Consider the following 26,544-nt stretch of genomic DNA (forward strand, 5'->3'; position numbering starts at 1 on the left):
TCGTTCTGCGGTGGCCGGACGCAGACGTTTCGTTAATTGGAAATGCGACGTTGGTTTGTGAAGGAATAAAACAGCGTTTGTTTCACTGGATGAACTTTGATTACATGAAGAGGTCTCTTTCGCGACCGTTACGTGGCATGCATCCGGTCGTTCTGCGGTGGCCGGACGCAGACGTTTCGTTAATTGGAAATGCGACGTTGGTTTGTGAAGGAATAAAACAGCGTTTGTTTTACTGGATGAACTTTGATTACATGAAGAGGTCTCTTTCGCGACCGTTACGTGGCAAGAATCCGGTCGTTCTGCGGTGGACGGACGCAGACGTTTCGTTAATTGGAAATGCGACGTTGGTTTGTGAAGGAATAAAACAGCGTTTGTTTTACTGGATGAACTTTGATTACATGAAGAGGTCTCTTTCGCGACCGTTACGTGGCATGCATCCGGTCGTTCTGCGGTGGCCGGACGCAGACGTTTCGTTAATTGGAAATGCGACGTTGGTTTGTGGAATAAAACAGTATTTATTTTACTGGATGAACTTTGATTACATGAAGAGGTCTCTTTCGCGACCGTTATGTGGCATGCATGCGGTCGTTCTGCGGTGGCCGGACGCAGACGTTTCGTTAAATGGAAATGCGACGTTGGTTTGTGAAGGAATAAAACAGCGTTTGTTTTAATGGATGAACTTTGATTACATGAAGAGGTCTCTTTCGCGACCGTTACGTGGCATGCATCCGGTCGTTCTGCGGTGGCCGGACGCAGACGTTTCGTTAACTGGAAATTTGACATTGGTTTGTGAAGGAATAAAACAGCGTTTGTTTTACTGGATGAACTTTGATTACATGAAGAGGTCTCTTTCGCGACCGTTACGTGGTATGCATGCGGTCGTTCTGCGGTGGCCGGACGCAGACGTTTCGTTAATTGGAAATGCGACGTTGGTTTGTGAAGGAATAAAACAGCGTTTGTTTTACTGGATGAACTTTGATTACATGAAGAGGTCTCTTTCGCGACCGTTACGTGGCATGCATCCGGTCGTTCTGCGGTGGCCGGACGCAGACGTTTCGTTAATTGGAAATGCGACGTTGGTTTGTGAAGGAATAAAACAGCGTTTGTTTTACTGGATGAACTTTGATTACATGAAGAGGTCTCTTTCGCGACCGTTACGTGGCATGAATCCGGTCGTTCTGTGGTGGACGGACGCAGACGTTTCGTTAATTGGAAATGCGACGTTGGTTTGTGAAGGAATAAAACAGCGTTTGTTTTACTGGATGAACTTTGATTACATGAAGAGGTCTCTTTCGCGACCGTTATGTGGCATGCATCTGGTCGTTCTGCGGTGGCCGGACGCAGACGTTTCGTTAATTGGAAATGCGACGTTGGTTCGTGAAGGAATAAAACAGCGTTTGTTTTACTGGATGAACTTTGATTACATGAAGAGGTCTCTTTCGCGACCGTTACGTGGCATGCATCCGGTCGTTCTGCGGTGGCCGGACGCAGACGTTTCGTTAATTGGAAATCCGACATTGGTTTGTGAAGGAATAAACAGCGTTTGTTTTACTGGATGAACATTGATTACATGAAGAGGTCTCTTTCGCGACCGTTATGTGGCATGCATCTGGTCGTTCTGCGGGGGCCGGACGCAGACGTTTCGTTAATTGGAAATCCGACTTTGGTTTGTGAAGGAATAAAACAGCGTTTGTTTTACTGGATGAACTTTGATTACATGAAGAGGTCTCTTTCGCGGCCGTTATGTGGCATGCATCCGGTCGTTCTGCGGTGGCCGGACGCAGACGTTTCGTTAATTGGAAATGCGACGTTGGTTTGTGAAGGAATAAAACAGCGTTTGTTTTACTAGATGAACTTTGATTACATGAAGAGATCTCTTTCGCGACCGTTACGTGGCATGAATCCGGTCGTTCTGCGGTGGCCGGACGCAGACGTTTCGTTAATTGGAAATGCGACGTTGGTTTGTGAAGGAATAAAACAGCGTTTGTTTTACTGGATGAACTATGATTACATGAAGAGATCTCTTTCGCGACCGTTACGTGGCATGAATCCGGTCGTTCTGCGGTGGCCGGACGCAGACGTTTCGTTAATTGGAAATGCGACGTTGGTTTGTGAAGGAATAAAATAGCGTTTGTTTTACCGGATTAACTTTGATTACATGAAGAGATCTCTTTCGCGACCGTTACGTGGCATGAATCCAGTCGTTCTGCGGTGGCCGGACGCAGACGTTTCGTTAATTGGAAATGCGACGTTGGTTTGTGAAGGAATAAAACAGCGTTTGTTTTACTGGATGAACTTTGATTACATGAAGAGATCTCTTTCGCGACCGTTACGTGGCATGAATCCAGTCGTTCTGCGGTGGCCGGACGCAGACGTTTCGTTAATTGGAATTCGACGTTGGTTTGTGAAGGAATAAAACAGCGTTTGTTTTACTGGATGAACTTTGATTACATGAAGAGATCTCTTTCGAGACCGTTACGTGGCATGAATCCGGTCGTTCTGCGGTGGCCGGACGCAGACGTTTCGTTAATTGGAAATGCGACGTTGGTTTGTGAAGGAATAAAACAGCGTTTGTTTTACTGGATGAACTTTGATTACATGAAGAGGTCTCTTTCGCGACCGTTACGTGGCATGAATCCGGTCGTTCTGCGGTGGCCGGACGCAGACGTTTCGTTAATTGGAAATGCGACGTTGGTTTGTGAAGGAATAAAACAGCGTTTGTTTTACTGGATGAACTTTGATTACATGAAGAGATCTCTTTCGCGACCGTTACGTGGCATGAATCCGGTCGTTCTGCGGTGGCCGGACGCAGACGTTTCGTTAATTGGAAATGCGACGTTGGTTTGTGAAGGAATAAAACAGCGTTTGTTTTACTGGATGAACTTTGATTACATGAAGAGATCTCTTTCGCGACCGTTACGTGGCATGAATCCGGTCGTTCTGCGGTGGCCGGACGCAGACGTTTCGTTAATTGGAAATGCGACGTTGGTTTGTGAAGGAATAAAACAGCGTTTGTTTTACTGGATGAACTTTGATTACATGAAGAGATCTCTTTCGCGACCGTTACGTGGCATGAATCCGGTCGTTCTGCGGTGGCCGGACGCAGACGTTTCGTTAATTGGAAATGCGACGTTGGTTTGTGAAGGAATAAAACAGCGTTTGTTTTACTGGATGAACTTTGATTACATGAAGAGATCTCTTTCGCGACCGTTACGTGGCATGAATCCGGTCGTTCTGCGGTGGCCGGACGCAGACGTTTCGTTAACTGAAAATCCGACATTGGTTTGTGAAGGAATAAAACAGCGTTTGTTTTACTGGATGAACTTTGATTACATGAAGAGGTCTCTTTCGCGACCGTTACGTGGCATGAATCCGGTCGTTCTGCGGTGGCCGGACGCAGACGTTTCGTTAATTGGAAATGCGACGTTGGTTTGTGAAGGAATAAAACAGCGTTTGTTTTACTGGATGAACTTTGATTACATGAAGAGATCTCTTTCGCGACCGTTACGTGGCATGAATCCGGTCGTTCTGCGGTGGCCGGACGCAGACGTTTCGTTAATTGGAAATGTGACGTTGGTTTGTGAAGGAATAAAACAGCGTTTGTTTTACTGGATGAACTTTGATTACATGAAGAGATCTCTTTCGCGACCGTTACGTGGCATGAATCCGGTCGTTCTGCGGTGGCCGGACGCAGACGTTTCGTTAACTGGAAATCCGACATTGGTTTGTGAAGGAATAAAACAGCGTTTGTTTTACTGGATGAACTTTGATTACATGAAGAGGTCTCTTTCGCGACCGTTACGTGGCATGCATCCGGTCGTTCTGCGGTGGCCGGACGCAGACGTTTCGTTAATTGGAAATCCGACATTGGTTTGTGAAGGAATAAACAGCGTTTGTTTTACTGGATGAACATTGATTACATGAAGAGGTCTCTTTCGCGACCGTTATGTGGCATGCATCTGGTCGTTCTGCGGGGGCCGGACGCAGACGTTTCGTTAATTGGAAATCCGACTTTGGTTTGTGAAGGAATAAAACAGCGTTTGTTTTACTGGATGAACTTTGATTACATGAAGAGGTCTCTTTCGCGGCCGTTATGTGGCATGCATCCGGTCGTTCTGCGGTGGCCGGACGCAGACGTTTCGTTAATTGGAAATGCGACGTTGGTTTGTGAAGGAATAAAACAGCGTTTGTTTTACTAGATGAACTTTGATTACATGAAGAGGTCTCTTTCGCGACCGTTACGTGGCATGCATCCGGTCGTTCTGCGGTGGCCGGACGCAGACGTTTCGTTAATTGGAAATGCGACGTTGGTTTGTGAAGGAATAAAACAGCGTTTGTTTTACTGGATGAACTTTGATTACATGAAGAGGTCTCTTTCGCGACCGTTACGTGGCATGCATCCGGTCGTTCTGCGGTGGCCGGACGCAGACGTTTCGTTAATTGGAAATGCGACGTTGGTTTGTGGAATAAAACAGTATTTATTTTACTGGATGAACTTTGATTACATGAAGAGGTCTCTTTCGCGACCGTTATGTGGCATGCATGCGGTCGTTCTGCGGTGGCCGGACGCAGACGTTTCGTTAAATGGAAATGCGACGTTGGTTTGTGAAGGAATAAAACAGCGTTTGTTTTAATGGATGAACTTTGATTACATGAAGAGGTCTCTTTCGCGACCGTTACGTGGCATGCATCCGGTCGTTCTGCGGTGGCCGGACGCAGACGTTTCGTTAACTGGAAATTCGACATTGGTTTTTGAAGGAATAAAACAGCGTTTGTTTTACTGGATGAACTTTGATTACATGAAGAGGTCTCTTTCGCGACCGTTACGTGGCATGCATGCGGTCGTTCTGCGGTGGCCGGACGCAGACGTTTCGTTAATTGGAAATGCGACGTTGGTTTGTGAAGGAATAAAACAGCGTTTGTTTTACTGGATGAACTTTGATTACATGAAGAGGTCTCTTTCGCGACCGTTACGTGGCATGCATCCGGTCGTTCTGCGGTGGCCGGACGCAGACGTTTCGTTAATTGGAAATGCGACGTTGGTTTGTGAAGGAATAAAACAGCGTTTGTTTTACTGGATGAACTTTGATTACATGAAGAGGTCTCTTTCGCGACCGTTACGTGGCATGAATCCGGTCGTTCTGCGGTGGACGGACGCAGACGTTTCGTTAATTGGAAATGCGACGTTGGTTTGTGAAGGAATAAAACAGCGTTTGTTTTACTGGATGAACTTTGATTACATGAAGAGGTCTCTTTCGCGACCGTTACGTGGCATGCATCCGGTCGTTCTGCGGTGGCCGGACGCAGACGTTTCGTTAATTGGAAATGCGACGTTGGTTTGTGAAGGAATAAAACAGCGTTTGTTTTACTGGATGAACTTTGATTACATGAAGAGGTCTCTTTCGCGACCGTTACGTGGCATGAATCCGGTCGTTCTGCGGTGGACGGACGCAGACGTTTCGTTAATTGGAAATGCGACGTTGGTTTGTGAAGGAATAAAACAGCGATTGTTTTACTGGATGAACTTTGATTACACGAAGAGGTCTCTTTCGCGACCGTTACGTGGCATGCATCCGGTCGTTCTGCGGTGGCCGGACGCAGACGTTTCGTTAATTGGAAATGCGACGTTGGTTTGTGAAGGAATAAAACAGCGTTTGTTTTACTGGATGAACTTTGATTACATGAAGAGATCTCTTTCGCGACCGTTACGTGGCATGAATCCGGTCGTTCGGCGGTGGCCGGACGCAGACGTTTCGTTAATTGGAAATGTGACGTTGGTTTGTGAAGGAATAAAACAGCGTTTGTTTTACTGGATGAACTTTGATTACATGAAGAGATCTCTTTCGCGACCGTTACGTGGCATGAATCCGGTCGTTCTGCGGTGGCCGGACGCAGAAGTTTCGTTAATTGGAAATGCGACGTTGGTTTGTGAAGGAATAAAACAGCGTTTGTTTTACTGGATGAACTTTGATTACATGAAGAGGTCTCTTTCGCGACCGTTATGTGGCATGCATCCGTGCGTTCTGCGGTGGCCGGACGCAGACGTTTCGTTAACTGGAAATCCGACATTGGTTTGTGAAGGAATAAAACAGCGTTTGTTTTACTGGATAAACTTTGATTACATGAAGAGGTCTCTTTCGCGACTGTTATGTGGCATGCATGCGGTCGTTCTGCGGTGGCCGGACGCAGACGTTTCGTTAAATGGAAATGCGACGTTGGTTTGTGAAGGAATAAAACAGCGTTTGTTTTAATGGATGAACTTTGATTACATGAAGAGGTCTCTTTCGCGACCGTTACGTGGCATGCATCCGGTCGTTCTGCGGTGGCCGGACGCAGACGTTTCGTTAACTGGAAATTCGACATTGGTTTGTGAAGGAATAAAACAGCGTTTGTTTTACTGGATGAACTTTGATTACATGAAGAGGTCTCTTTCGCGACCGTTATGTGGCATGCATGCGGTCGTTCTGCGGTGGCCGGACGCAGACGTTTCGTTAATTGGAAATGCGACGTTGGTTTGTGAAGGAATAAAACAGCGTTTGTTTCACTGGATGAACTTTGATTACATGAAGAGGTCTCTTTCGCGACCGTTACGTGGCATGCATCCGGTCGTTCTGCGGTGGCCGGACGCAGACGTTTCGTTAATTGGAAATGCGACGTTGGTTTGTGAAGGAATAAAACAGCGTTTGTTTTACTGGATGAACTTTGATTACATGAAGAGGTCTCTTTCGCGACCGTTACGTGGCAAGAATCCGGTCGTTCTGCGGTGGACGGACGCAGACGTTTCGTTAATTGGAAATGCGACGTTGGTTTGTGAAGGAATAAAACAGCGTTTGTTTTACTGGATGAACTTTGATTACATGAAGAGGTCTCTTTCGCGACCGTTACGTGGCATGCATCCGGTCGTTCTGCGGTGGCCGGACGCAGACGTTTCGTTAATTGGAAATGCGACGTTGGTTTGTGGAATAAAACAGTATTTATTTTACTGGATGAACTTTGATTACATGAAGAGGTCTCTTTCGCGACCGTTATGTGGCATGCATGCGGTCGTTCTGCGGTGGCCGGACGCAGACGTTTCGTTAAATGGAGATGCGACGTTGGTTTGTGAAGGAATAAAACAGCGTTTGTTTTAATGGATGAACTTTGATTACATGAAGAGGTCTCTTTCGCGACCGTTACGTGGCATGCATCCGGTCGTTCTGCGGTGGCCGGACGCAGACGTTTCGTTAACTGGAAATTTGACATTGGTTTGTGAAGGAATAAAACAGCGTTTGTTTTACTGGATGAACTTTGATTACATGAAGAGGTCTCTTTCGCGACCGTTACGTGGTATGCATGCGGTCGTTCTGCGGTGGCCGGACGCAGACGTTTCGTTAATTGGAAATGCGACGTTGGTTTGTGAAGGAATAAAACAGCGTTTGTTTTACTGGATGAACTTTGATTACATGAAGAGGTCTCTTTCGCGACCGTTACGTGGCATGCATCCGGTCGTTCTGCGGTGGCCGGACGCAGACGTTTCGTTAATTGGAAATGCGACGTTGGTTTGTGAAGGAATAAAACAGCGTTTGTTTTACTGGATGAACTTTGATTACATGAAGAGGTCTCTTTCGCGACCGTTACGTGGCATGAATCCGGTCGTTCTGCGGTGGACGGACGCAGACGTTTCGTTAATTGGAAATGCGACGTTGGTTTGTGAAGGAATAAAACAGCGTTTGTTTTACTGGATGAACTTTGATTACATGAAGAGGTCTCTTTCGCGACCGTTATGTGGCATGCATCTGGTCGTTCTGCGGTGGCCGGACGCAGACGTTTCGTTAATTGGAAATGCGACGTTGGTTCGTGAAGGAATAAAACAGCGTTTGTTTTACTGGATGAACTTTGATTACATGAAGAGGTCTCTTTCGCGACCGTTACGTGGCATGCATCCGGTCGTTCTGCGGTGGCCGGACGCAGACGTTTCGTTAATTGGAAATCCGACATTGGTTTGTGAAGGAATAAACAGCGTTTGTTTTACTGGATGAACATTGATTACATGAAGAGGTCTCTTTCGCGACCGTTATGTGGCATGCATCTGGTCGTTCTGCGGGGGCCGGACGCAGACGTTTCGTTAATTGGAAATCCGACTTTGGTTTGTGAAGGAATAAAACAGCGTTTGTTTTACTGGATGAACTTTGATTACATGAAGAGGTCTCTTTCGCGGCCGTTATGTGGCATGCATCCGGTCGTTCTGCGGTGGCCGGACGCAGACGTTTCGTTAATTGGAAATGCGACGTTGGTTTGTGAAGGAATAAAACAGCGTTTGTTTTACTAGATGAACTTTGATTACATGAAGAGATCTCTTTCGCGACCGTTACGTGGCATGAATCCGGTCGTTCTGCGGTGGCCGGACGCAGACGTTTCGTTAATTGGAAATGCGACGTTGGTTTGTGAAGGAATAAAACAGCGTTTGTTTTACTGGATGAACTTTGATTACATGAAGAGATCTCTTTCGCGACCGTTACGTGGCATGAATCCGGTCGTTCTGCGGTGGCCGGACGCAGACGTTTCGTTAATTGGAAATGCGACGTTGGTTTGTGAAGGAATAAAATAGCGTTTGTTTTACCGGATGAACTTTGATTACATGAAGAGATCTCTTTCGCGACCGTTACGTGGCATGAATCCAGTCGTTCTGCGGTGGCCGGACGCAGACGTTTCGTTAATTGGAAATGCGACGTTGGTTTGTGAAGGAATAAAACAGCGTTTGTTTTACTGGATGAACTTTGATTACATGAAGAGATCTCTTTCGCGACCGTTACGTGGCATGAATCCAGTCGTTCTGCGGTGGCCGGACGCAGACGTTTCGTTAATTGGAATTCGACGTTGGTTTGTGAAGGAATAAAACAGCGTTTGTTTTACTGGATGAACTTTGATTACATGAAGAGATCTCTTTCGAGACCGTTACGTGGCATGAATCCGGTCGTTCTGCGGTGGCCGGACGCAGACGTTTCGTTAATTGGAAATGCGACGTTGGTTTGTGAAGGAATAAAACAGCGTTTGTTTTACTGGATGAACTTTGATTACATGAAGAGGTCTCTTTCGCGACCGTTACGTGGCATGAATCCGGTCGTTCTGCGGTGGCCGGACGCAGACGTTTCGTTAATTGGAAATGCGACGTTGGTTTGTGAAGGAATAAAACAGCGTTTGTTTTACTGGATGAACTTTGATTACATGAAGAGATCTCTTTCGCGACCGTTACGTGGCATGAATCCGGTCGTTCTGCGGTGGCCGGACGCAGACGTTTCGTTAATTGGAAATGCGACGTTGGTTTGTGAAGGAATAAAACAGCGTTTGTTTTACTGGATGAACTTTGATTACATGAAGAGATCTCTTTCGCGACCGTTACGTGGCATGAATCCGGTCGTTCTGCGGTGGCCGGACGCAGACGTTTCGTTAATTGGAAATGCGACGTTGGTTTGTGAAGGAATAAAACAGCGTTTGTTTTACTGGATGAACTTTGATTACATGAAGAGATCTCTTTCGCGACCGTTACGTGGCATGAATCCGGTCGTTCTGCGGTGGCCGGACGCAGACGTTTCGTTAATTGGAAATGCGACGTTGGTTTGTGAAGGAATAAAACAGCGTTTGTTTTACTGGATGAACTTTGATTACATGAAGAGATCTCTTTCGCGACCGTTACGTGGCATGAATCCGGTCGTTCTGCGGTGGCCGGACGCAGACGTTTCGTTAACTGAAAATCCGACATTGGTTTGTGAAGGAATAAAACAGCGTTTGTTTTACTGGATGAACTTTGATTACATGAAGAGGTCTCTTTCGCGACCGTTACGTGGCATGAATCCGGTCGTTCTGCGGTGGCCGGACGCAGACGTTTCGTTAATTGGAAATGCGACGTTGGTTTGTGAAGGAATAAAACAGCGTTTGTTTTACTGGATGAACTTTGATTACATGAAGAGATCTCTTTCGCGACCGTTACGTGGCATGAATCCGGTCGTTCTGCGGTGGCCGGACGCAGACGTTTCGTTAACTGGAAATCCGACATTGGTTTGTGAAGGAATAAAACAGCGTTTGTTTTACTGGATGAACTTTGATTACATGAAGAGGTCTCTTTCGCGACCGTTACGTGGCATGCATCCGGTCGTTCTGCGGTGGCCGGACGCAGACGTTTCGTTAATTGGAAATCCGACATTGGTTTGTGAAGGAATAAACAGCGTTTGTTTTACTGGATGAACATTGATTACATGAAGAGGTCTCTTTCGCGACCGTTATGTGGCATGCATCTGGTCGTTCTGCGGGGGCCGGACGCAGACGTTTCGTTAATTGGAAATCCGACTTTGGTTTGTGAAGGAATAAAACAGCGTTTGTTTTACTGGATGAACTTTGATTACATGAAGAGGTCTCTTTCGCGGCCGTTATGTGGCATGCATCCGGTCGTTCTGCGGTGGCCGGACGCAGACGTTTCGTTAATTGGAAATGCGACGTTGGTTTGTGAAGGAATAAAACAGCGTTTGTTTTACTAGATGAACTTTGATTACATGAAGAGGTCTCTTTCGCGACCGTTACGTGGCATGCATCCGGTCGTTCTGCGGTGGCCGGACGCAGACGTTTCGTTAATTGGAAATGCGACGTTGGTTTGTGAAGGAATAAAACAGCGTTTGTTTTACTGGATGAACTTTGATTACATGAAGAGGTCTCTTTCGCGACCGTTACGTGGCAAGAATCCGGTCGTTCTGCGGTGGACGGACGCAGACGTTTCGTTAATTGGAAATGCGACGTTGGTTTGTGAAGGAATAAAACAGCGTTTGTTTTACTGGATGAACTTTGATTACATGAAGAGGTCTCTTTCGCGACCGTTACGTGGCATGCATCCGGTCGTTCTGCGGTGGCCGGACGCAGACGTTTCGTTAATTGGAAATGCGACGTTGGTTTGTGGAATAAAACAGTATTTATTTTACTGGATGAACTTTGATTACATGAAGAGGTCTCTTTCGCGACCGTTATGTGGCATGCATGCGGTCGTTCTGCGGTGGCCGGACGCAGACGTTTCGTTAAATGGAAATGCGACGTTGGTTTGTGAAGGAATAAAACAGCGTTTGTTTTAATGGATGAACTTTGATTACATGAAGAGGTCTCTTTCGCGACCGTTACGTGGCATGCATCCGGTCGTTCTGCGGTGGCCGGACGCAGACGTTTCGTTAACTGGAAATTCGACATTGGTTTTTGAAGGAATAAAACAGCGTTTGTTTTACTGGATGAACTTTGATTACATGAAGAGGTCTCTTTCGCGACCGTTACGTGGCATGCATGCGGTCGTTCTGCGGTGGCCGGACGCAGACGTTTCGTTAATTGGAAATGCGACGTTGGTTTGTGAAGGAATAAAACAGCGTTTGTTTTACTGGATGAACTTTGATTACATGAAGAGGTCTCTTTCGCGACCGTTACGTGGCATGCATCCGGTCGTTCTGCGGTGGCCGGACGCAGACGTTTCGTTAATTGGAAATGCGACGTTGGTTTGTGAAGGAATAAAACAGCGTTTGTTTTACTGGATGAACTTTGATTACATGAAGAGGTCTCTTTCGCGACCGTTACGTGGCATGAATCCGGTCGTTCTGCGGTGGACGGACGCAGACGTTTCGTTAATTGGAAATGCGACGTTGGTTTGTGAAGGAATAAAACAGCGTTTGTTTTACTGGATGAACTTTGATTACATGAAGAGGTCTCTTTCGCGACCGTTACGTGGCATGCATCCGGTCGTTCTGCGGTGGCCGGACGCAGACGTTTCGTTAATTGGAAATGCGACGTTGGTTTGTGAAGGAATAAAACAGCGTTTGTTTTACTGGATGAACTTTGATTACATGAAGAGGTCTCTTTCGCGACCGTTACGTGGCATGAATCCGGTCGTTCTGCGGTGGACGGACGCAGACGTTTCGTTAATTGGAAATGCGACGTTGGTTTGTGAAGGAATAAAACAGCGATTGTTTTACTGGATGAACTTTGATTACACGAAGAGGTCTCTTTCGCGACCGTTACGTGGCATGCATCCGGTCGTTCTGCGGTGGCCGGACGCAGACGTTTCGTTAATTGGAAATGCGACGTTGGTTTGTGAAGGAATAAAACAGCGTTTGTTTTACTGGATGAACTTTGATTACATGAAGAGATCTCTTTCGCGACCGTTACGTGGCATGAATCCGGTCGTTCTGCGGTGGCCGGACGCAGACGTTTCGTTAATTGGAAATGCGACGTTGGTTTGTGGAATAAAACATTTTTTATTTTACCGGATGAACTTTGATTCAGGGCCGTAACCAGGGGGGGGGGGATAGGGGGTGCTGACCCCCCCCGAAATTTTTTTCTGGGTACGGCCCTGGTCGGTGCGCTGGCAGCCAGCCGATTTTAATCTCCACCTCTGCGCACGCGCAGTGGCGCCAGTCGGCTACCGGGTACCAAACCGGGACCGGTTCTCCGGTTTGCTGTAACTCTCCATTATATGCCACCGATGCACATGATTCATAGGCGAAAATAAGACAATAGACACTTTCAAAATGGCCGCCGTTGTCCCCGAAAACCCCCCCCGAAATTTTTTTCTGGGTACGGCCCTGCTTTGATTACATGAAGAGGTCTCTTTCGCGACCGTTACGTGGCATGCATCCGGTCGTTCTGCGGTGGCCGGACGCAGACGTTTCGTTAATTGGAAATGCGACGTTGGTTTGTGAAGGAATAAAACAGCGTTTGTTTTACTGGATGAACTTTGATTACATGAAGAGGTCTCTTTCGCGACCGTTACGTGGCATGAATCCGGTCGTTCTGCGGTGGCCGGACGCAGACGTTTCGTTAATTGGAAATGCGACGTTGGTTTGTGAAGGAATAAAACAGCGTTTGTTTTACTGGATGAACTTTGATTACATGAAGAGGTCTCTTTCGCGACCGTTACGTGGCATGCATCCGGTCGTTCTGCGGTGGCCGAACGCAGACGTTTCGTTAATTGGAAAGGCGACGTTGGTTTGTGAAGGAATAAAACAGCGTTTGTTTTACTGGATGAACTTTGATTACATGAAGAGGTCTCTTTCGCGACCGTTATGTGGCATGCATGCGGTCGTTCTGCGGTGGCCGGACGCAGACGTTTCGTTAACTGGAAATCCGACATTGGTTTGTGAAGGAATAAAACAGCGTTTGTTTTACTGGATGAACTTTGATTACATGAAGAGGTCTCTTTCGCGACCGTTATGTGGCATGCATGCGGTCGTTCTGCGGTGGCCGGACGCAGACGTTTCGTTAAATGGAAATGCGACGTTGGTTTGTGAAGGAATAAAACAGCGTTTGTTTTAATGGATGAACTTTGATTACATGAAGAGGTCTCTTTCGCGACCGTTACGTGGCATGCATCCGGTGGTTCTGCGGTGGCCGGACGCAGACGTTTCGTTAATTGGAAATCCGACATTGGTTTGTGAAGGAATAAAACAGCGTTTGTTTTACTGGATGAACTTTGATTACATGAAGAGGTCTCTTTCGCGACCGTTATGTGGCATGCATCTGGTCGTTCTGCGGTGGCCGGACGCAGACGTTTCGTTAATTGGAAATGCGACGTCGGTTTGTGAAGGAGTGAAACAGCGTTTGTCTTACTGGATGAACTTTGATTACATGAAGAGGTCTCTTTCGCGACCATTACGTGGCATGCATCTGGTCGTTCTGCGGTGGCCGGACGCAGACGTTTCGTTAATTGGAAATCCGACGTTGGTTCGTGAGGGAATAAAATAAGGTTTATTTCACTGGATTAATTTTTATTACCCGAAGAGGCCCTTTTCGGGTCCGTTACCTGGCGTGCATCCGGTCGTTCTGTTCAGAGCGGTTTCTTGTTCCCAGGCAGGTGCTATGGGCAAGGTTCAGTTCTCCGAATCGTGCTCGCGAAGCGTCGCGGGTTCGAAGATATGCATTACACATCCTCCCGAGGCCGGAGAAACAAGCCTGGCTAGCTAACATGATTAACTTTTAAGTTATTAGAATCATTTTTCGCTGATTGCAACTATTTATAAATTAAAAAAAAATCAATGCCGTAGGAACATTTTATATAAAACTTGACATGGTTGTATCAAAGTCTAGCCACACTGTCCACAAATTTGAACCTTGCAGTAAAAAGAAAAGAACAACAAATTAGTCGTCAGTTGTTTATACAGCAGGTGTTTAGACTGCCAGAACACGGCAACAGTGTTACTTACTGTAGATGAGCAATTCAGCCAGTGCAGTACGACTGCTATCCTAGGCTCTTTAACGTGCACTACGCACTAGTGACACAAGACCGGACGCCGATACGCTGCTCATCCAGATCGAAACGGGCAGGGGTGGGGATTGAACCCAGGACCCCGGGTTCTGCAGCGCCAGCTTTCGCTCCACGTGCTCCGAGCTGGTGTATTCCGTGCTTCGATCTGGTGTTTGCAGACGAGAATGGAAGAATCGACGATGAGTGCTTTTTAATAACAACGAGATTAGAAGATTGGTGGAAATTATCTAGGGAGAATTGAATGGCGTACAATTGACACAGCTTGGAACAGGGACTGAGGAAAATTGGGATTCCCTCCCGGCGTGGCTCCTGCCCAAAGTCTCCGCCTCTTCCCCCCGGCGACTTCCTCGCCGGGGGGAAGAGGGGGGGAGGGATGTTTTTAGTTTTTTGCCTGATCCCCCAAAGATCATCGTGGTTATATCCCCCTTATGATAGTTACGAAATTGCAAAAGGAAAGCAAATTGGCAAAGGAAAGAAATCATATTTTTGGTACTTAATTTCTAGGCTAGGTGGCGCAAGCTAACGCCCGTTATGAAGAGTACACCCGTTAGCATTCATCCATCCACTTTTGTACACTCTAAAAAAAAAGGGTATCAGCTTACATCTTTTTGTCCCGTATGATGCACCCCAAAGTTTCAGTTCGACGTACAGCGCACCATAGTCGAACAGACGGCCCCAAATTTTACGAGGGTCTTGATAACGGTGCGATAAAACTTATTAATAGCTAAATTACGCATCAAAGACCGCAGAAAAAAAAAAAAAAAACACTGAGGTTTTGTAGTAATGCCGAAAAAACCACGATTTTTTGTTTGTAGTCAGTAACACCTGCATTGGCTATTTTAATAAAGTGCACCACGCGACTATCAAGCCTCTCCTGAAAGTTGGTAGCGTTGGTCCGACGTCAGTGCGTCGTACGTCGAACTGAAGTTTTGAGTGTATTATATGGGACAAAGGGTGTAAGAATACACCTTTTTTTTAGAGTGCAGAGCCTGGTTATACACCAACTCATGTTTACAAACAAACCGGAGCGCCCCTAGCGGACGTCACCGGCGCCGCGCATGCGCCGTGGATGGTGGGCAAGAAGCCCTCCGTCGCCCATAAACAAACCATTGAATTGCGTTGTTGTCGGCGTTGGTGGGAGTCCCCGTGCTCTTTTTCGCGTTGGAATTGTTGATTCTACGTCCTCCTAACAATGTCTGACTACTTGAGCGGCTTCAGCAAAAGTATCGAGGCAAAACTTTGCGTGAATAATGTGACTTGCGGCGATTCATTTCACGTGGACGCCGCAGAATGGGCGCTAAAGCCTGACTCCCACGTCGAGATTCTGCTCGCTATTTTCAGTCGCGACGTCGCTCGGACTGCAAAAGCGTGGACCGTAGCTGAGATGGTGGACATCGATACTGAAAACCTCAAGTAGAATCGGGCATTACAAGTCGGTGATGGCCACTGGTAACAATGATCAACAACGTCTTGTATCTGTTTACACTTAGCCGACTTACCCCAACCAACCTTCAAAAGTGTTTTGAGGCCTGCACTTAGTTCTTATCGCAATTACCGGGTCAATGTTTGGTTTACGAGCCGCTGTCGTTTGAACGAACTGACGACAAAAAGCAGCCAAGTTTGAGAGAGCAGACGACAGTTGGAACAGCACCGCGTCCCGAGTCAACAAACCATTCGAATGTCACGTTGTCGGCGTCTGTGTGAGTCTGCATACTCTTTTTCGCGTTGGAGTTGTCGATTCTACGTCCTCATCGCAATGTCTTACCACTTTAATCGCCTGAGCGAAATCATCAAGGCTCGTTACGCTGCTAAACTTTGCATAAATAATTTGACGTGCGGTGATGTATTTGCATGACCGCCGCAGAATGGACGTACAAAACCATGATGAGATTCTTCTAGCTATTTTCGGTTGCGACGACCCTCGTGCTGCAAAAGTGTAGAAGGTAGCGGCGATGATCGACGTCGATACTGAAAATCGGAAGCGGGAACAGACAAAGCGTAACAAGTAGGTGATGGCCACCGGTACCAATGATCAGCATCTTGTATCTACTGCTTACACCGAGCCTACTTAAGTCTTTTGAGGCCTGCAATTACTTATTGCAATCACCGGGTCAAAGTTTGGTCTACGGGCCGCTTTTGTTTGAACGAGCAGACGACAAAAAGCAGACAACTTTGAAAGAGCAGACGAAAGTTCGAACGATCAGGCGGCCGTGTGAATTTGAAGACGCACTGAATCCGTGGGTGGTCCGGATAACTTGGGGGGTTTTCTCTCTGTCATGTTGGAACAAAGCAAATACATCTGGCGACTACAAATTGTGGCCCGCACACGCAATCGTAGTTCGACAGCGTCAGGTTTGCCCTTTTCACGGCTGCTATCGACGTTCTCGGACGAACGGAGGGTGCAAAAACACATGAAAACTGATCTTCAAACCCTCCCAGACTCTCTTTGTAAAGCACCCATCGCAGCATTTTGACGAAAAGGCAGGTTTTTTGTCTCGTTTCTTCCAAAGGAACACAGGAATGCATGTCTGGCACGGCGACTTCTGCCCACCGCCCCAGACCGGAAGTGCGTCCGGCGCGCCACCACCGCGGCGTGACGTAGGAGCGTTGAGTTGATGTATAACCTGGTTAAAAGTTCGAAGGTTTGTCGAACCAGTCGAACCTTGAAGTTCGACGTAAAAACCCGGCTCGGCGAAAGTTCGTGACATCCCTAGTTTCAACATACGGTATCTCTAGGAGAAGACCCGCCTCTAAACCGCGGAGAAAAGTGGCGCTACTATATAAATGCACAATTTTTCTAGCGTCACAGAATCGGACAGAGAAAAACGTTCGCTTCTATATCACATGCATTTGCTTGAAAATAGCAAACATGACGTAAGGTGCTGCGAAGACTAGGGAAAGGAGCGAACAACAGACACATATTTTTACAGCTTCCTGTGTTTTTCGTTATATCCTTAGTCTTTTTTTGTTTTGCGTTATTGCATTTGCATTATGTTTGATTTTCACCAACTAGCCCAGCTTTCAATTTTATTACTTTATTCCACTTAGCAGTATTTTACTAGATGAGGGTTATAGTTCTACTCCTTTTTTCAATGTGGGCTAAGCCTCTTTTGCATATCTTAGGTTACAACTTAAAACAAACTAAGGCGACGAGAAGGTGCGAATGGTTCTTCCAGCACCCAGTGGGAACATTCTAAGGGTTGTTTACAAACGCTGCCGAATAACAAACGGCGATGTTTATTTTTATTTTTATTATATAGAATGCGATGATCCCCGAGTGGTGGGGGTAACACGTGTGCTTAGGTATCAAACCACATAATGCAAATAGATGTAGTGAGCAGGTGTTGGAGGTAGAAATGTGTGCGACTTTTGGCCACTTATAAGTGCTAAGACGTTTTTGAGTTATTGTTATTGTGAATGTCCCGTTGTTGGATATCTGAGACTGCCTTAAACCATTTAATATAAAACGGCTCTCTAGTATTTTAGTAAAGCAAATTACTAGAGACACCGAGAAAAAAACAACAAAAAACACGGTTTTCAGCATGGTAAAACCCGAGACGTAGGACAAAAGAAGCAGAAAAAAGGGGACAACACAGACACAAGTCTCATTGATTTGAGACCTGTGTCTGTGTTGTTCCCTTTTTTCTTCTCCTTTTGTCCTACGTCTCGCACTTTACCATGTTGAAAGTTCACCAGCTAGCTGGCTTGCATCTTCACTGTAGTTTCTATACGGTTTTTAGGAACGTGTAACCCGTAACCGAAACCGTAAACTTTTAAAATCCGTAAAAAAAGGAAACAAAACCGATATCTACAGGAAGCGGTGACCGTAACCGTAATGGAAAGGTTATATTTTTCGGCTTGAATCCCTGATTTACACAAATTAACAAAAAATAAATTAAATAATGGCGAATTGTTTTTTTATGTCGGTTTTTACCGGCAAATGCCACGGCCGGAGGAGAGCGTTGATCGACAAGAATCTCGGAGGTTACGTCTTTGGTCCTGCCCGCAGAAGTCGGTGACGTCACAGGAGCGGCACTATCCCAAGACGCATAGCGTTCTTCAGTGGCTGATTTTGAAGCGCTAGCCAAATTCCGAAATTTATAAGAAAACAATATAGCCATCTCTCTGAAATACAAGCGTGCGACCATCATTTTCAGGTATTGATCACATCCGATCTATTTCTAAATAGTTTGTGTGGCAAAAGAGAGCATAAAATAACCTCACAAAACGGCTGCCTTACAGGAAAAAAAAAAAAATGAAATAAGAACGTGCGATTTCCAGAAAAAAAAAAAAAAACTGATAATGAGTAACTCCGACCTGCGCAACTAATTCCAAAATAAAAATGGGCTGCTTTTTAACACTGATTGCCCCCATTTCTTCAATTTAAACATGCGCCATAAAACGTCTTATTAAGAAGAAGCAACTAATGTGTTTTCGTTTATTAGTAATAAAAAATCTTTTAGTAAATTGTTGCATTCGTTCTTGAACATAACGCCCGCTTGGCCGTATAACTCACTTGCACTGACCGCCTTCCTGTATCTTTCACAAATTTTGTTTAAAAAAGATTAAAAAAAAAAAAAACAAAAAAAAAAAAAAACTACACCCTAACAAGTGCATCTGCCAACGGTTCGCCCACGATTCGAAACCAACTTCATTCAAACGGCAGCGCGTGCTGTTGACACCGGGATAGTTCTACGAAAACACCATCTGCTAAAACGACGAACGTTTAAACAGCTGCATCCGTCCGGGTTTTTTTTTTACAATCACCTTTCTAGGTTCTGTTTAAACTTTAGAGAGTCAGTAAAGACGATCTGGAAGTTCAGTGTATCGATCCAAACAAATGTCATATGTATTACAGGTAACGTAGACCTCAATGCTAGAGATGCCTTGAGGTCTACCCACTATTTTTGTTTTGGTTAAATCAACCAATAAGAGCTCGGCGTTCTGACATGATCGAGACCCCTGTGCAAGAAGCAGACGAACTTGCGTTCCGTATAGCCACTTTTTAGTATTCGGAGAGACTCCTCTTTTCTCATACGTATAGGCTCTTCTCTTGGTGCGTCTTACGGCCGTCCTTTCAAAATGAGACTATGTCGTTATGTCTGATTCGACAAATGAGATCACGCCGCAACATGTTCGAAAAGTATTTTTTTATATTTGCGTACAGACAGAAAACTTGGTTGATAAATGTCACCCAGCCGTTCGAAATGCACTTCAACAACGATTCAGGCCCTTTTCGGGCAGTCGTTCTGAACCCCAACCCGAAGCTCGCGAGGTTTCACAGAATTTCGGTACTCCTGTTCGTTGTACGCGACGATGACCTCAAAGAACGAGCTTAATTAGCACAGGTGATATGTTCTTACAGGGTGTCCTCAAGCGCTATCAAGTCGTAAAAAAGCAAAGCACAAAACGTTTATATAAGCTAATGGACAAAGTTGGATGACATTTTGATAGGGGTGACTGCAGGTGATGCATTTATCGTACTCGAATTCCGGGAGCGTAGGTTTTCAGGAAAACCTTAGATAAGAAACAAAAACAAAAAAAGTGTTGATTGTATGCAAAAAAAAAAAAAAAAAAAACACGTTTGATGGGCGTTGCTATTTACACATGTTACAACACACGCTTGGACTTAAGGGATTTTGCTCTTCATCTCGAATAAGCTCTCATGTTTTTGTCCTATGTGGTGCCATCTGGGAGTCGCAGCGTCCACTAGACCGGTTGTTGCCGTTCTTCTTTCTGTATCAAAGAATAGTACGTTATTCGTTTCTTGCATCTTATTTTTTTCTTATTTTTTTTTTCGGAAAGATATATAGGAAATTTAACTACTAGGATAAACGCACCACTTAAAGACAACTTTGTGAAATAAAAGTTTAACATAACTACTGTCTATTGGCTTGTTTTTGCGGATTTTTTTCTTATTTTTTGCCGTTGAATAACGCTCGAGAAGAACCTATAGAAGAGGCATTCAATATAATAATATTCAGATGTATAATTTGTCCGTCCGTCCGTGTTTGTCAGGCAGGCCGCTGAGCATCGTGGCTCAATCTTAATCCGGCGTGGACGTCGAGAGAACGTGTGCACGGTTCAAAATAGTTAACACGAAAGAGAGCAGCCAGCTGACCGACGAAAATCGGACAATGTTCACGTGTCTCCATCACAATAAGGTGGAGGCAAATGGGCGATTGTATGGCACAGGATTGCTTTATTACTTTACGAAAGTGTGTATACAGCGAATAAATTGAGGCTATCCCAGCGGTTGCAAACGGTTTTTCAAGTCTTTTCTTTTTTTTTTATTCCAGCAAAACAGCTTTGTACACACACAAAAAAAAAAACAAAAAAAAAACGCGCAAAACTTTAAAAATCGGCAAATTACCTTCCCAAAAATACTTGTAAATACCGGAAAGTGCCGGATATGCCAACAAATATAAATACCAAAAACAAAGCCACCAAATCTGAAAAAAAAAAAGGTATGAAAAACGAAACCACACGGAATTTTAAGAACTTCTAACCACTACACTCTGTTCCACTTTTCCCTCGACCGCAGCGAAGGCTGCGCTCCGATGAGCCAATCAGGCAACACCAACAGTCTACCGTCGGAGGCGTGCGGTTTAGAGAAGCTCGTATTAGCGAACGCCGTTTTACCGACCCCGGTTTATCGAATGCCTTTCTAGAGAACCAAGTTTAGAGAAAATGGCGCTCCTTTAGCGAATTCGGCCGCCGCGAAGCGGCGCGTACGGGTAAATCAGGTGAGTTAACAATTTTGTAATGAGCCGCCGCAGACTGCCGCCGCCAAGCGGCGGGAGCGCAGCGGAGGGCATGGCTTAACACGCGCGCCAGTGATACACGCAAAAAGTAGGAAAGCCTTTTTTTAAAAAGCGTCCCCTTTTCGATAAACGGCGTGTCTCTAAACTGAGGCTCTGCTTTCTCTAAACCGTGCTTCGATAAAACGTGCCCATTCTCTAACACGTGCTTCGATGAAATGGCATTCGATCAACCGTAGTTAACCCGTCTACCGTCACGGCGATATACGTTGTCTGTGGCTTTTTCATAACCGACCAACCACGCGCAACAAAAAGCGCAGGCTTGCGGCGAATTCAGTATAAACAAGGACCCTTCTGGTCGCTCCGTGCACCAGGTCGCTGTAGCAATATATACACGAACTCATCTCTGTTACGTCACGGCGCGGTGGTGGCGCGTCGGGCGCACTTTCGGCATGGGGCTGTGGGCGGAAGTCCCCATTCGAGACGTGTATTTCTGCGTTGTTTTGAAAGGAACCAAACAAAACCCTGCCTTTTCGTCAAAACGCCGCGACTGGGGCTGTACCAAAAGAGTCGGGAAAGGTTTGAAGGTCAGTTTTTATGTGCTCGGTTCGTCCGAGAACGTGGAAATGTGCCGTGAAAAGGGAAAACCAGACGCCATCGGACCACGATTGCTTGGGCGGGAAGCACTTTGGGTTAAATTCACGGATACTTGTGATCATCAGATTTATTGGTTTTGTTCCAACATGAACGCCGGAAAACCGTCAAGTTGTACGGACCACCTCCGGACTACGTTCAGTGCGCCTTCAAGGTTCAAACGGCCACTTGATCGTTCGAACTATCGTCTGCTCTTTCAAACGTTTCTACTTGTCGCCTGCTCTTTTAGAAGACACCTGCCTGTATACCAAATGTTGGCCCGGTACTTGCGATAAGAAGTAAGTGCAGACCTCAAAAGAATTAAGATTGAAGGTTGGTAAACAGGCTCAATGTAAACAGTAAATACAAGGAGATGTTGATCATTGTTACCAGTGGCCATCACCGACAATTGTTATGCCTGATTAACTTGGTCCGATTCTGCTTGCGATTTTCAGTATCGACGTCGACCATCGCAGCTACGGTTCACGCTTTTGCAGCCCAAGTGACGTCGCGACTGAAAATTGCGAGCGAAATCTCATCGTGCGAACCGCGCTTTCGCTTTCGCCGCCGTGTAATTGGCTCCGTGAGGACGCATACCGTCGGCTGCGTTCAAACTTGGGGTGAAACAAAGCGTAGAACGGCTCAGCTCATTGACATCACGACACTGCGGTGGCGCTGCTGTCAGTACTGCGCATGCGCAGACGCTCCACTCCTCCCGAATGTGGTTTCTGCGCACGCGCAGTACCCACACCTGGTGCGGGCAAAGCGGGCCGGTTTGTAAAGCTTGTGTTGGTGTACAGCTATGTATATGCCGTACGGCTGTCACCTGAAGCGCGTAGGTCACTGTAAGCGAGGTGACTTGGAAGGTTGCTCGGTATAACGATAGAGCTGTACACAAAAATATGTCGTATTTTGACCACACCGGGCCACAACTGGCAGCTCTAACGTGAGCTGCCCTGCCCAAGTCTTTTTTCTCTTCTTGTTTACGTTTTTGTTTAGAAAATGCCGTCATTCAGAAATATTGCAGCACGATTTTTTAAAGATATTTTTTGGTTGCAATAATTGACGTTTTCGAAGCGACCATGCATTTTTCCCAAGAAGCAATAGCTGCAGGCATCGCCCTCCGAGGTGTCTCTATTTACGTGAAGTGATTCCACATCCTTGCGTGACCACGTACACCTGCGGTGCTCGTTGCTACGACTACCTGAAGCAGACACTTTAATTACTTAAAGAGCGGGTTCCAGCTTAAGGCGGTGCTTGGTTTCACAAAAGATCTCAGACGAGGCTTGTTGGAGAAACTCCTATATTTGTGAAATTTTCCTTGTATTTATTTAATCATGAAGGCTGAGTGGCCTTAACATTCGGCAATGCCGCTGTATTTGTCTTTTTAAAATCCCTTTGCTAGGACTACGCCAATAGTGGATGTAAACAAATAGTGCCGTGTCACTCATAACCTTCACTGTGCAAAAACAAAAAAGACAGTTTTGTTCGGAGTTTTGAAGCTGGGAATGACGCTGCGCCATTCAATTTAGCGACGTTCGCACACCTAGTTTTTTCACGTTTGACATAGTGTCAGAACCTCAATGCATGACAGGCTCTCGTAGAATAAATAGGTACACGTGCGGAGAATGTGAGGTGCAGGACCCAATCCAGACTTTTTCTGCGTCTGCAATCCCCGCAAATCGCCATTTGGGATCTCGTGGTCGTTCCCATAACTCCGACAACGATACGATACATGCACAAAAGCGTCAGCGGAGTATCCAGTATTGGTACCGGAGGCATCGGAACAATCTTCCCTAGGTCTCCGTATTCGTCACAAAAACGAGGATGCGACTTAAGCGTCGCCTTCCATCAAACAGTTTGGAGAACGTTTTATCTTTTAGGAAGTGGGAGAAACGACAAAAAAGGACAAACAACTGTCGCAGGTCACACAGCCGTTTTTTTTTTACGCCACAATAAAATGAATAACGTAAATATACGGTAAAACAGCTGGCTTTATTAACCAGACTTCTTAGCACCTGAAGTGCCAGGAGTTTCAGAGAAGAAGAAATTCGCGGCAAGCGGCTGCGGCAAGGAATTGTTCTGGAGGAACATCTCGAAGTTGAAGCTCTTTCTATCACCGTACGACACGTCGGATTTGGAAATGTTTCTTCCATTCTGAGCGACGACCAGGAACACATAACGGTGCGGCCCCGATCCTTGGGGTGGCGCCGGTCCGATGTACTGGACAGCCTCCTCACCTTCGCCGAACCCGTCACTGCTCGGTGCGTTCACCACCACCCAGTGCAGATAGCTCCTGTAGGTCGGTTCAGACGCACTAGGTGCATCTGGATCCACCATCACGAGCGTGTAAGGAGGGAGAGCGTCTTGCGCTTCGAAACTAACGGTGGGTTTGTTGCTCGTGATTTGAGGAGAGATCGTGTTCCCCATGCACACCGCCGTACCATCACCGTAATTGACGTTCGCCACTCCCTGGGGCACCTGGCTGATTACGTCTGGCACAACTCTGTACTTCACGAGCGGATTCGTAGCACTTGGATCGACGGAGCAGGCGTGTCCGCGGGAGCCATTGGAGCTGTCTTGGCTCGCGAGGCAGGCGGAGCAGAGGAGAGCTAGGTACGCGAACAACGCTCTCATGGCGGCTTCCACAACGGTTGGCGGGCGGCTTCAAAGTGCGTGTGCCGTGTTCCCGACCGACGTGCGTAGCGTTCTGTAAAAACGAGATAATCAAGACCAGCGCGTACCGCTTTTATCCGTTGCCTCCTGCCACGTCCGCGCGGAGCGAGCGGGGCGGAGTTGTTGCCTTTCCTTCCGGCGCCGCCGGCAGCTGCGACGACTGCTTTTTCATTCGGGCACCGGTAGGGCAAATTCACGAGGGAACGCTCAATAGGCGCTGAATAGGCCCCCTTTTAAAAGTGTGCGTCGTCAAGTAGCTCCGCCATTGTTCGGGCACGCACTCTGAACACGTGTTGGACACTCGGCGAGGACTCGGAACCATTCACACCCTTCGTGCTCCCAAAAAATGGCGATCGCCAATGTTGCTTGACGGGGTTTTGAAAAGGGCTTATTGCGATTTAGAAGCTCTAGTCGTTGACAGCTCTTCAGAGACGCCGGACGTGAATGATTCTTGATTCGTTCTTCGGCGATCTTGTCGACTAATGCTGAAATCCATCGAGCAACAGTGCGGTCGCCATTGCCGCGACGCGTGATTGGATCCGAGTCCTCGCCGAACTGTGAAGCAGCACTCGTGTCCAATACGATCTGAGCCGAGTTCACGCCGAACTCTGACGCAATTCTCGTGTCCAATGCATGCTCTACGTGACCAAGCAATGGCGGGCAGGTTAGGGTGCGGACTTTTGGAAAGGGTCTATCGCCATCAATTCTGAAAATTTTAAAACTAAATTTTGAAACAAAAAGAAGCAATTCTTTTTTCTTTTTGGAAAAAGCTCTAAAGTTTAGGAAATAAAAAAAAAAAAAAAAAAGGAAAGCACATCCCGCGCGGTGTATCAGCCACGGAAAAGTGGACTCATCCTTCATAAATCGAACCCGCTTTAACATCTGTAATTTCCCTTCCTCCTTCCTTTTTTCTACATTCTCCTGGACTGCTGGCAAATGGCATAGTGAATCCCCTATTCGTTCTTAACAGAGCTTTAGAGTCGCAAATAAGAGCAAAAAAATATTTTAAAAGAAATGCCTGGTTTATACCTCCCACCCACCCGCTCCAGAAAGAAAGAGAAGAAATATATAAGCTTTTTTTTTAAAGAAAACGCGACCGTCGTTTAAGTGGATTTCTCCCAGATGTGCGTTTTTCATTACCTTTTCTTAATACCAAAGTTCATAGGGTAAAATTGGATATCAGTTCAGTCTGGAATTTATTTAAGACAACCATTTTATCTTTAATTCAGACGTTCGTCCCATACCGTATTTCATCGGCCAATCGCCGAAATGACAAACCTTGGATAAATCGGGAACTTCGAGCTTTGATAAACAAAAACAATCGCTTCTTTCGTCAATGCTGGGAATAAAGGGAACCTACGGTATATATCAAGATGAAATAACTAAGTAAGATTATAACAAAAAAAAAAAAAAGATGCGCAAGTGACAATTTATGTATCAAGGAACATTATCTGAAAAACTAAAACGTAACCCTAAAGGAGTGTGGAAATATGTGAAAAACAAGAAAAACCTGGGTGTCACTTTTCCTGACGTAATGCATGGTGTTCATTATTGATTCAACTTAGAAGGCAAAGCCATAAGCTTCAATTTATATTTTCAAATGATATTCACAAAGACAGTCACTATAGTATAGTGGTTTCCAAAATAACGATGGGTTTTTTGCACACCAAAAACATTGATATACCAGAACAAGGCATCCCTTTGTTGATACAGCAAGTCAAGATAAATTCAGTGCCTGGACCAGATCGCATTTCAAAGTAAACCTTGAAAAACTGTGCCGCTTCCGTTATGCGTGACCGTGTTGTTTAAAAATTCCCTTGTGCAGGCTGAGTTACCCCTTGACTGGAAAAATGTAAATGTAGTCATTATACGCAAAAGCGGCGTCAAAAGCAATACACCTAAGTATAGGCCTATCTCATTGACAAGTGTTTTCTGTAAAACGTTAGAGCACGTTATTTACTGTAACATAATCAGTCATCTACAGGCAAACAATTTTTAACCCTACGCAACATGGATTTACGATGGGATTTTCGTACGATGCACAATTGAGAATTCATGCATGACATTGCTACTTCGATAAACAGTGGCCATCATGTTGATTGTGTCTTTTTGGACTACTGTAAAGCTTTTGATTCTGTATCACACACCCTGGTATTGCAAAAGTTATCTACCGTTGTATCTAAAAGTGGATTGCAGCCAAGTTAGTTGAAA

At 45.9% G+C, this 26,544-nt stretch overlaps 1 protein-coding gene across 1 annotated transcript; it reads right to left on the minus strand.

Moving 5' to 3' along the window:
• Positions 1-23,633: 23,633 nt before the first annotated feature.
• Positions 23,634-24,369, minus strand: LOC120848811 (protein D1-like). The gene has a single exon (XM_040220843.3). The coding sequence runs from the start codon at positions 24,292-24,294 to the stop codon at positions 23,656-23,658; it is 639 nt and encodes a 212-aa protein (XP_040076777.2). The 5' UTR covers positions 24,295-24,369; the 3' UTR covers positions 23,634-23,655.
• Positions 24,370-26,544: the final 2,175 nt, after the last annotated feature.

The sequence above is a fragment of the Ixodes scapularis genome, unplaced genomic scaffold, assembly GCF_016920785.2.
Source record: "Ixodes scapularis isolate PalLabHiFi unplaced genomic scaffold, ASM1692078v2 PGA_scaffold1__304_contigs__length_218370807, whole genome shotgun sequence".
NCBI lineage: Eukaryota > Metazoa > Arthropoda > Arachnida > Ixodida > Ixodidae > Ixodes > Ixodes scapularis.

Excerpts from the sequence above, each read along its gene's own strand:
- LOC120848811 (XM_040220843.3), bottom strand. The coding sequence starts at position 24,294 with ATGAGAGCGTTGTTCGCGTACCTAGCTCTCCTCTGCTCCGCCTGCCTC.